Raw genomic sequence first — 12,358 nt, forward strand, 5'->3', positions numbered from 1 at the left:
TACTTCAATGTTACAGTGAATGAGTTGTAACGTTACTGGGGATAGCTTTAGCAGAGCATAAGAGTTGCTACTTCAATGTTACAGTGAATGAGTTGTTATGAAATGTTATATTCCATTGTTATTAGTTATATTCCAATACTATATTCCAATGAAAATAAAAATGAATTAAAAACAACTATTGAAAACATTTTGCTCCTGAATGTCATTTTAAAGACTGCTGGGAATTAAAATCTTGCATTCAAATAATATTTAGTGCAATTGTACGTAATGGATTGTATGGAAAAGGAAGAACATTTGTACGTAATGGATTGTATGGAAAAGGAAGAACATTTGTACGTAATGGATTGTATGGGAAAGGAAGAGCATTTGTACGTAATGGATTGTATGGAAAAGGAAGAGCATTTGTACGTAATGGATTGTATGGAAAAGGAAGAGCATTTGTACGTAATGGATTGTATGGAAAAGGAAGAGCATTTGTACGTAATGGATTGTATGGGAAAGGAAGAACATTTGTACGTAATGGATTGTATGGGAAAGGAAGAACATTTGTACGTAATGGATTGTATGGAAAAGGAAGAACATTTGTACGTAATGGATTGTATGGGAAAGGAAGAACATTTGTACGTAATGGATTGTATGGGAAAGGAAGAACATTTGTACGTAATGGATTGTATGGGAAAGGAAGAACATTTGTACGTAATGGATTGTATGGAAAAGGAAGAACATTTGTACGTAATGGATTGTATGGAAAAGGAAGAACATTTGTACGTAATGGATTGTATGGAAAAGGAAGAACATTTGTACGTAATGGATTGTATGGAAAAGGAAGAACAATTGTACGTAATGGATTGTATGGGAAAGGAAGAGCATTTGTACGTAATGGATTGTATGGGAAAGGAAGAACAATTGTACGTAATGGATTGTATGGAAAAGGAAGAGCATTTGTACGTAATGGATTGTATGGAAAAGGAAGAACAATTGTACGTAATGGATTGTATGGAAAAGGAAGAACAAAGAGAAGTATGTGCAGGTGAGGGAAAAGAGGGACTTTACATGAAATCTCCTCAGATTGGGCCATTTAGCCGGTTGTTAGAAAATGCCCCTTTTCTAAAAACATTTCATGAAATAGCAAAAAAAAGTGTGTTAAATTGTAGCCATTCATTTCCCTTTATACTTTATTTGCATATCATACAATCCACATTCAATTTTCTTCACCAAACGTTGCTTTTTTTGTCAGCAATTAGATATTGTTCTTAGGAGGGCAAGTTACAGATATGAAGCAATTATGTAGGCAACTATTAAACCTTTGAAAGAATTGCAAGGCAGAATGTCTAGGGGATATGTATACAGCATATGAAAGTGAGAAAGAGAGAAAGAACATGCCTGAACAGTCTTCTATTATCATGCCTTGTTTAGAAAGGTTAGAACGTGATTGAGTTCCTCGTTCTGCCCTTCTGGTACTTTTCTCAACGGGGGAATTCTATTGGATGATAAATGTCATCTGACACATTAAAAAGCCACTGTTTGGACGTCAGTGTTATTCAGAGGATAAGCGGTGATCAGAAGATGTTTGATTGTTGTCTAAAGGTAGGAACAATTTACTTTTAAAGTAACTAGTTGGTCTATAAATGTATTATGCAGATCAATTATTCATTTTGTACATCCTATTTTATATTTGTTATGAGCACTTTGATTAAGTAATGAACATGGATAGAAACTTAGATTTTAAATTTGACATTTATTTGACTAAACAATATTATCTCTCTCTTTCCTCCCTCGTAGATGAGGTTTACTTTACTCGGCATTCTGATCCTACACCAGGCCAAAAGCCAAAGCCCCAAGTTCACTCAGAGCAGCTGGAATCTTCTACCCAACGGTAGGAATCATCTCTTATCAGAACACGTACATTACTGTCATCTGTTAGATCAGTACAGTTTGTAACAATAATGGCAGCCTGTACACTTGTCGGCATGTTGTCAGTTCATTATTAAGACTTAAATGTGTTTCCAGTCTGGTATAGTGCAGTGCTTTCAGAAAGTATTCAAACCCCTTGACTTAGTCCACATTTTATTGTGTTACAGCCTGAATTCAAAATGGATCAAATATTTTTTTTTCTCTCACTCATCTACACACAATACCCCATAATGACGAAGTGAAAACATGTTTGGAGAAATGTTGGAACATTTATTGCAAATGAAATACAGAAGTATATCATTTGCATAAGTATTAATATCCCTCAGTCAATACATGTTAGAGTCATCTTTGGCAGCAATTACAGCTGTGAGTGTTTCTGGGTAAGTCTCTAAGAGCTTTATACACCTGGATTGTACAATATTTGTACATCATTCTTAAAACAGTTCTTCAAGCTCTGTCAACTTGGTTGTTGATCATTGCTACGTCTTGCTATAGATTTTCAATCCGGTTCAAGTCAAAACTGTAACTAGGCCATGTCTTCTTGGTAAGCAACTCCAGTGTAGATTTGGCCTTGTGTTTTAGGTTATTGTCCAGCTGAGAGGTGCATTTGTCTCCCAGCGTCTGTTGGAAAGCAGACTGAACCAGGTTTTGTTCTGTACCTGTTATTTTTACTCCTGAACATATTTAAGTTTGCCATAACAAAGGGGCTGAAAACGTATTGACTCAAGATATTTCAGCTTTTCAATTTGAATAAATTGGTAACATTTCGAAAACGAAATTCCACTTTGACATTATGGGGTATTGTGTTGGGCAGTGACACAATATATCAGTTTCATCCATTTTAAATTCAGGTTGTAACACAAAATGTGTAAAAAGTCAAGGAGTGTGAATACTTTCTGAAGGCACTGTATAAAGATGAGTTAGTTATATGTTGGTTTTGCCAGTCCGGTGTATAGATGGTATAAAGTTGAGGGTGTGTTTATGTCAGTATCATAAGGTTATATAAAGTTGAGGGTGTGTTTATGTCAGCATCATAAGGCTATATAAAGTTGAGGGTGTGTTTATTTCAGTATCATAAGGTTATATAAAGTTGAGGGTGTGTTTATGTCAGTATCATAAGGTTATATAAAGTTGAGGGTGTGTTTATGTCAGTATCATAAGGTTATATAAAGTTGAGGGTGTGTTTATGTCAGTATCATAAGGTTTTATAAAGTTGAGGGTGTGTTTATGTCAGTATCATAAGGTTATATAAAGTTGAGGGTGTGTTTATGTCAGTATCATAAGGTTATATAAAGTTGAGGGTGTGTTTATGTCAGTATCATAAGGTTTTATAAAGTTGAGGGTGTGTTTATGTCAGTATCATAAGGTTATACAAAGTTGAGGGTGTGTTTCTGTTGATGAGCTAAGGTCGGAGCCCAAATTATTGGCACCCTTGAAAAAGTTGAAAAAATAAGAATGTTTAATAGAAATAATGCTCAACAAATGGAAAACTTAGAATATTTTGTACCAAATATATTTTGTTTAATTAACAAGTCATATTTTTATCTCTAAAGATAGGGATTAAAATGATTGGCATCCCTGTGCCGTTATCCTCGCATGTGATATATTGAAAAGTATTGAAAACAAGGTTGCCAATCATTTGGACCATTCTTTTTCAGAAAGAAAAGCATAGTTGTTAAACAAAATCTTGTTTAAAAATATTATAATATGAATTATAAAAAACTGAACTATATTAAATGCTCAAATTCTTTTGAAAATTATATTATTTTATACCAATACAATAATATAATTTTCAAAAGAATTTGAGCATTTAAAATAGTTACGTTTTTTATAATTTATATTATAGTATTTTTTGCTAATCTTTATCAAGGGCGGCAATAATGTTGGACCTAACTGAATATGTTGGTGTTAATTGAAGTGTGTGTTGTCACCAGTTGTTGTGGTGAACGTAGATGGTTCGCTGGTTCAGCATCCTCTAACCTGCCTGGGTTCCTTCAACCGAGAGGAGGAGGGTTGGAGGAGAGATAATGACTGGGTGTGGCGGAGAGATGGAGAGGAGGATGAGGAGATCGTATGGATGATGGGTGGAGAGGAGAAGAAGAAGGGGAATAGCTTCCTTGTCAACCTGGAAGAGAGAACTGGAGGGGGGATCTTTACATGTCACAGCCTGGATAAAACCCTCCTGAAGAATACTACGGTGCTGGTCAAACACCTGGATGAACAGAAACGCATTCTAGAAGGATCCACCAGAACAGGTATACAGGATGTCTGTCTGTCTGTCACCCAAAATCAAGTCAAATATTAGTTTTCATTTATTATCCAATTGTAACATCTTCTGTATATCTGTTGTTCATTTGTTTGTTTCTATTCTAAGGCTATATGAAATGTTCTGCATGGAACTACCAAGGAGAATTCCACTGCTCCTGGAAATTCACCACTGAACGTGTTGGAACCATTATGTCTGTCAGAGTGGCACGGTACTATCAACACCAACCTTTTCAATGTATTCTTACTACACTCTTAGAACAACAAGGTGCTAAGTAGAACCATACCGGGTTCTACGGTTTGTCCCCCTAGTGTAACCTTTTTGGTGCTGGGTAGAACTCTTTGAGGAGGGTTCTACCTAAAACCCTCTATGTAGGGTTCCTCAAATAATCCCCTATATATGGTTCTACCTAGATCCCTCCATGAAGGGTTCTGCCTAGAACCGTCTATCAAGGGTTCTATCGAGAACTCTTTTATCTTCGAAGGTTTCTTCCTAGAACCCTCTATGAACGGTTCCACCAGCTTTATTAGCCTTTAAAATTGTATTACTACATTACATATATCATAAGGCCTTTCTTTGACGGCCTAGTTATAGCCTAACACAGTGTTGTTAGGAATCTCCTCGTTTACAGGCCACATCAGGCCTGCAAGTCAGATTATGCTGGCTTGCAAAGTGATGTGTAATTCTTATTGGAGTCCAAAAAGAGTTAGGATATCCAACAAGTGTAATTGTTAATCACCTGCAACCTGCATTCAGAATGACTGCTAGGGTAGGGAAGATTGAATACTGAGACTACCTCAATCATCTAAACTGGAACAACCATCTCAGTAATGGGTGCAATAAATCCAAACACAAACAGATTGGATTAGTTTAGAAAACTGTATGTTATTTATCTTTTTGTGTAGCATAAAATTAATCAACCAATCAATGTACATGTAGGGGTGCGTACTGGTGGCAGAGAAGTCAGGCGCAGGAGAGCAAAAACTGATTCACAACGGTGTTGTTTAATAACCATAAACCACCGTCAACAGAACAATACAATAAATGGGTCAAACAAAACCCAATAATACCAGCATACCGTGCATAAGCACTACAATAAACAATTCCGGACAAGGACATGGGGGGAACAGAGGTTTAAATACACAACATGTAATGATGGAATTGAAACCAGGTGTGTGGGAAGACAAGACAAAACAAATGGAAAGGTGGATCAACGATGGCTAGAAGACCGGTGACGTCGACCGCCGAACACTTCCCAAACAAGGAGAGGGACCGACTTCGGCGGAAGTCGTGACAGTATCCCCCCTTGACGCGCTGCTCCAGCAGTGCGCCAACACCGGCCTCGGGGACGACCCAGAGGGTGAGGCGCAGGGCAATCCGGACAAAGACGGTGGAATTTCTGCAGCATTGAAGGGTCCAACACGTCCTCGACCGGAACCCAGCACCTTTCCTCTGGACAGTACCCCTCCCACTCCACGCGATACTGAAGGCCCCTCGCCCAACGCCTCGAATCAAGTATGGAGCGAACGGAGTACGCCGGGGCCGCCTCGATGTCCAGAAGGGGCGGAGAAGCCTCCCGCACCTCAGACTCCTGGGGTGGACCAGCCACCACCGGCCTGAGGAGAGACACATGGAAGCAGGGGTTAATACGGTAATCTGGGGGAAGCTGTAACCTATAACAAACCTCGTTCACTCTCCTCAGGACTTTAAATGGCCCCAAAAATCGTGAACCCAGCTTCCGGCAGTGTGAACGCGGAAGGGCACAGCCACGGGAACAATGGGGATACCTAAACTATGGACGAACGATATATCTATAAAATTCCCAACAAAAATATGTTGTGTCTCTATTGGGCTGTAGGCAGCTATGCTATCATAAATACAGTATCTTATGCATTCTAAATAACCTCCCATTTGAAAAGAAAATGCAATAAATATTTACTCTAAGCTGCGCTTCGGTAGATTGGTCGTAGATAGAAGGCCGGGTTGTACAGCATGGATCTCTTGTCGTGGTAGAATGTATACTCTGTCCGTCCTCTCCTAGCCCATGTTTACAGCTGCGGTGGCCAATGCAACAGCTAGGAGGTATCAATTATTTAGTGAATAAGAGTTCAAAGTTCATACCAAGTTGCCATACTTGAACTTTGTATGGCTGCAGGGGCAGTATTGAGTAGCTTGGATGAAAAGGTGCCCATTGTAAACGGCCAGCTCCTCAGTCTCAGTTGCTAATATAAGCATATTAATAGTAGTATTGGATAGAACACACTCTAAAGTTTCCAAAACTGTCAAAATATTGTCTGTGAGTATAACAGAACTGATATTGCAGGCGAAACCCTGAGGAAAATCAAAACAGGAAGTGGCTTCTATTTTGAAAACTCCATGTTCCATAGCCTCCCTTTGCCGGATTTAAAGGGATATGAACCAGATTCCCTTTCCTATCGCTTCCTCAAGGTGTCAACAGTCTTCAGACATAGTTTCAGGCTTTTATTTTGAAAAATGAGCCAGAACAATAACATCACGTCAAGTGGTCACATGAGTTTTGCTCGCGCAACAGAGTTTGGATAGGTATTGCTTTTCCCTCTCCTACTGTGAAAGACATTTGCAGTTGATAAATTATCGATTTTTATTTTAAAAACAACCTGAGGATTGATTATAAAAAACGTTTGACATGTTTCTGTGGACATTATGGAAACTATTTGGAATTTTCGTCTGTGGATTCGCCTGTGAATTTCTGAACATAACGTGCCAAACAAACAGAGGTATTTTGGATATAAAAATAATCTTTATGGAACAAAAGGAACATTTGTTGTGTAACTGGGAGTCTTGTGAGTTGAAAACATTCGAAGATCATCAAAGGTATACGATTCATTTGATTGCTTTTCTGATTTTCGTGACCAAGCTACCTGATGCTAAGTGTTAATGTTTTGTCATGCAATTGATTAATTTATACAAACACTTTGATTGCTTTCGCTGCAAAGCCTAATTTCAAAATCTGACACGACAGGTGGATTAAAAAAAGGCTAAGCTGTATTTTCCTATATTGCACGTTTCATGAATATAAATATTTATAGTAATATTTATTGTATGTAGCGCTATGCTATTCAGCAGTTGTTGATGACACTTATCCCGTTAGTGGGATTGCAGCCATAACAAGTTTTAAGCTCATGCTATATTCTGGCTGGTATAGTCGAAATTCATCTTTTCGGCTTGTTGATCGTCATCTTCACGTTGAAATTCGATGCTAATTTCGTTAGGTTCTTGTCGCTCAACTAGAGCTCATGCTGAGGTTCGCTTAGTTCTGTTGGTGATCTTATCCTTTTAACGTGGGGACCACCGTCCTCTCGTCCTTGGAAAAGAAAGTTGCATTTTCGTCAACGGTTCATATAGTGGTGAAAGAAGGGCGTGTTTCATAGTTTACAACCAATGTCTGAGTTTCTCTACGACAAACCGTTCTCTCATTTAAGAGGCTAAAATTACATTTAATCTTTTCACAAATTGTTTCATATTTAAACAATTCAATTGCACAACAATTCCATGTGAATCTGATAACTAGAATGTGTCGACATTCCAAGATACAGTTTATGTCATTCTGGCATTAGTGGTATTGTCTCAGACAACAACTGATCTGAGATCATATTCCTTAAGTACCAACACATATTTTCAACTGGTTGGATTACCGAAATATGGTTCTGTTTCCCACGTTTTGATGTTACCAGACTCTCTATGTTACAAAGGCTTTACATGAGCCAATTCTAAAAAGTAGAGAGAGAGAAAAGGAGAAAGGTATTTATGGGGCTCATTAACCTCCCCCAACAGGCCAACGTCATGACAGCTATAACATTTGCATAATATCTTGACTTGACTTCAAATGAACTATTAGTGAGTGGACTACAGCAGTAGCCTGTGTTAGTCTAATTTTAGTCATCCATTTCTTGGCTTTTCTATAGTGGCCTGTCTGATGCGGAGAACATCAGCTGTTCTGTGGACGCCAGTGGACAGCAGTGGACATGTTCCTCTTCGTCTGGCCAGAGTGACATCATGTGTTCTGTGAACAGTAGTGGACTGGGGCTGTCCTGTGTGGACAGACAGTATTGTCCCTATGCTGAGGAGACTGACCGGATCACCCTGACCATCTACATGAGGACTAACTACCTGCTGGAGGAATACTCCCAACGCTTCTACTTATCAGAAATTGGTGAGGACACACACACACACAGACACACACACACAGCACTTCTACTTATCAGACATAGGTGAGCACTAGAGAGGGTCCTTGTTGCAGCCATAAGGGCAGACATGTTGCAAGAGGCTGGCAGAATCAGTTGCACAAGTTGTGATTTTAGGCTACTTAAAGTTGATGATAATGGTCCAGATGTGCACTTCATTATATTTACAAACTAATACAAAACATTATATTTACAAACTTCACAATGTAACTGGTCTCTGAAAAAAATGCCTTGGAGAGCTGGCAAGCCTGTCTATCCCATAACAAACATTTACAATGCGGAAACAAAGTGCTCTGAACCTGAAGGAGTTTGTAGCGCAGTAGTGCAGAGACACTCTAATAATGCGTTGTCGTCACCACAGATAGGAATCCTACCTCTATATACAAATATCTGGCACATATATGTAGGCCTATCAAAAGATTATATGCTGAGATATTGTTGGTTTAGGTGCTTCTGAAAGGTAGTTTTACAGTACAGAGTGCTGGTAGAAGTTATGGTAATATCTCTCCCTCCCTCCCCCCCTCCCCCCCTCCCTCCCTCCCTCCCTCCCTCCCTCCCTCCCTCCCTCCCTCCCTCCCTCCCTCCCTCCAGTGAAGCCAGACAAGGTATCCATTAAGAAGGTGAACAGCAGTACTATAGAGTGGAGCTATCCTGTCTCCTGGAACAGACCCATCTCCTACTTCCCCCTCTCCTTCCAGGTCAAAGAGATCAAAGGCAGAGAGCGCAAGAACGGGTGCACGTGTGATTCTCCCTGCACAAAGGTGAGGACTACTGTCTACATACTGTACATCCTACTAGGCCTTGTCTCTAAAGCTTCATGAGAGCCATTACACCAAGAGATCCAGACCGTGTACTAACAGTCGCATACTCTTGAACTGATAGACGTGGTCACTCTGGTCCCTGGTTATATTCATTAGGGCACACTGTAGCAAAACGTTTTGCAACGAAAAGTGAAAAAGAGTGTTTCTTATTCTTATTGTCTTCCATTTGGTGCTTAATGATTTCAACCACTGTGTTCCCTCAGGTCCACACCACAGAGAGCCGCCAGTGGTCAGTAAAGGCCAAGGTGGTGGTGTGCGTCAGGTCCCAGGATGCCCTATGTGACTCCCCCTGGAGTGACTGGACAGAATACAGGTCAGTACCACATTCTCTAGTCTACTGTATTCAGCAGAACCTCTCCTCGAGGACCCCCGTCGTTCCATGTATTTGAACTATTGAAGAGCTAACACACCAGATTCAATCTGTCAACTAACCATCAAGGACTTGACTACTACAGAATCAGGTGAGCTAGTTCAGTCCTATAAATAAATTGTGAAACGGCTGGGGGTCCCAAAGGAGAGGGTTTAAAACCCCTGCTCCAGTCCACTGTTTTATCATGCTACATCTACCAGGGTCAGGTCAATTGGGTTTTTCATTCAGTAGTTTCAGGAAGTGGATCAAAATTCCATTTCAAGAATTGAAAATATGCCATTGTTTATCAGTTCATGAATTTAATTTCTGAGAAGACAACACGTTTTTCAATACGATGTGTTCTTTCAGACACAACAACAAGGGAAACAAGAGAAGAAGAAACAGAAGCAGAAGTTTGTGTCTCAATACTAGATCTTTACCATACTGATGGCCAGCAAATATTATCCTATTTGTTCAAAGGTGACTTCATTCACACTCCAAAACATCAACTATGACAAAGGTGACTTCATTCACACTCTAAAACATAAACTATGACAAAGGTGACTTCATTCACACTCTAAAACATTGACTATGACAAAGGTGACTTTGTTGTCAAGACTAGAGATTGTATTTCTGAACTCATTTGATGACACAATCTTTACTTTTACATTCTTAATGCGTTATGACATTTATTTATTGATATTTATTTTATCATTATTATTTATTGATTGATTATTGCTTTTCATCTGAAAGAGTGTGACATAACTTGCACTAACATAATGTCACGTTCTGACCTTTATTTCCTTTGTTTTGTATTTATTTAGTATGGTCAGGGCGTGAGTTGGGGTGGGCAGTCTATGTTTGATTTTCTATGATTTGGGGATTTCTATGTTTCGGCCTAGTATGGTTCTCAATCAGAGGCAGGTGTCATTAGTTGTCTCTGATTGAGAATCATACTTAGGTAGCCTGGGTTTCACTGTGTGTTTGTGGGTGATTGTTCCTGTCTTTGTGTTTGTGGCACCAGATAGGACTGTTTTGGTTTTTTTTACGTTTCTTGTTTTGTAGAGTGTTGTACTTTCATCTTTATTAAAGATGTACAAAACTAACCACGCTGCATTTTGGTCCACCTCTCTTTCCCCAGAAGAAAACCGTTACACATAAACTGAACTGATATTGTTGTGACTTTAATACTCTAAATCTAAATAAACGTACAAACCTGCGCATACAGTAAGTGTGTATGAGTTCTTTCCACTACTCTGTGCTCATAGTCATTAATGAATTTCAGGATTTGAAAAAATAACAACATGAAATCAAGCATGGTCAGAAAGGAAGTAACCTATGACTAATCTCATTGTTAAATACAATATAAATACCTACGCTAATACACTTCCTTTGACTCTGACAAACTACAGCTGGCTGTCCTGGAAACGGGTGGGATGGTTTAGACCAGCTGAGAGTTCTAGAACGCAGTGACTGTTGCTTTTCACTCTATTTATCCAACATGAGGTTTTGGGGTTGCTGGGTGGTATGGGATTGCAGTTATCTTGCAACACTGTGCATGAGGTGCTCTGACTCCCACACAACTAGAAAGCTGTTTGGAATTGGTATGGTTTTGAGTTCCTTTTGTTTTCATACATGTACTAGTTGAGTATGTATTGAATGCACAGTTGCAAATGTCATTCTTACATAGTGCCTAGAGAGTTGTGTATCCTGTCCTGTGTGATATACAAGCCTTGTGTAAGGTCCTGGGTGTCGTGAATGTGGAGTCAGGCGCAGGGAAACAGAGAGTTCAGTATAGTGCTCTTTTAATGCACACACGGTGAAAACACGGCTACCCACTAAACACTGGGTGCTTAAAACAAAATGCCCCAGATACGGGGAACGAAAATATAGCAGCACTATACACTAACATACAGCAGCAAGTTTGTCTCTAACCTAACACCAGGGTTACAATATTAAATCCCGCACAAAGAAACGGGCGGGCCTGCTGACTAATAAAGCCCAACTAATTACAAACTTAAAACAGGTGCTATCAATAAACATATAAGGAGGGGGAGGAAAGAAATCAGTGGCAGCTAGTAGACCGGTGACGACATAGAGGGAGAGAGGGACCGACTTCAGCGGAAGTCGTGACAGTATCCCCCCTTGACGCACTGCTCCAGCAGTGAGCCAACACCGGCCTCGAGGTCGACCCGGAGGACGAGGTGCAGGGCGATCCGGATGGAGGCGATGGAAATCCCTCTACATTGACGGATCCAAGATGTCCCCCACCGGTACACAGCACCTCTCCGCCGGACCGTACCCTTCCCAGTCCACGAGGTACTGCGGGCCCCTCACCCGTTGTCTTGAGTCCAGAATGGCCCGTATCATGTACGCCGGGGATACCTCGATGTCCAGAGGGGGAGGAGGGACCTCCGGCACCTCACTGTCCTGCAGGGGACCAACTACCACCGGCCTGAGGAGAGACACATGAAACGAGGGGTTAATACGATAATAGGAAGGGAGTTGTAATCGATAACACACCTTGTTTATTCTCCTCAGGACTTTAAAGGACCCTACACACTGCGGCCCCAGCTTCCGGCAGGGCAAGCGGAGGGGCAGGTTTCGGGTCAAGAGCCAGACCATGTCCCCCGGTACAAACACGGGGGCCTCACTGCGGTGGCGGTCAGCACTCCTCTTCTGCTGTCGACTCGCTTGTTGGAGGGATTCCTGGACGGCCCTCCAGGTCTTCTTGGAGCGCTGCACCCATTCCTCCACCGCAGGAGCCTCGGTCTGGCTCGGATGC

General features: G+C 40.6%; 1 protein-coding gene across 1 annotated transcript; it reads left to right on the forward strand.

Moving 5' to 3' along the window:
• The first annotated feature begins 1,782 nt into the window (after positions 1–1,782).
• Positions 1,783–10,021, forward strand: LOC139365873 (interleukin-12 subunit beta-like). The gene is made up of 7 exons (XM_071102931.1): positions 1,783–1,876; positions 3,849–4,169; positions 4,289–4,391; positions 8,125–8,372; positions 8,995–9,164; positions 9,428–9,537; positions 9,943–10,021. The coding sequence occupies exons 1-7, from the start codon at positions 1,783–1,785 to the stop codon at positions 10,019–10,021; spliced, it is 1,125 nt and encodes a 374-aa protein (XP_070959032.1).
• The last annotated feature ends 2,337 nt before the right edge of the window (positions 10,022–12,358 follow it).

This window comes from Oncorhynchus clarkii, chromosome 14, assembly GCF_045791955.1.
Source record: "Oncorhynchus clarkii lewisi isolate Uvic-CL-2024 chromosome 14, UVic_Ocla_1.0, whole genome shotgun sequence".
NCBI lineage: Eukaryota > Metazoa > Chordata > Actinopteri > Salmoniformes > Salmonidae > Oncorhynchus > Oncorhynchus clarkii.

Bases quoted from the DNA above. Each gene is read 5' to 3' on its own strand.
- LOC139365873 (XM_071102931.1), top strand. From the start codon at position 1,783: ATGAGGTTTACTTTACTCGGCATTCTGATCCTACACCAGGCCAAAAGC. The intron at 8,373-8,994 runs GTGAGGACACAC...CCCTCCCTCCAG, and splicing joins CTTCTACTTATCAGAAATTG to TGAAGCCAGACAAGGTATCC. The intron at 9,538-9,942 runs GTCAGTACCACA...GTGTTCTTTCAG, and splicing joins AGTGACTGGACAGAATACAG to ACACAACAACAAGGGAAACA.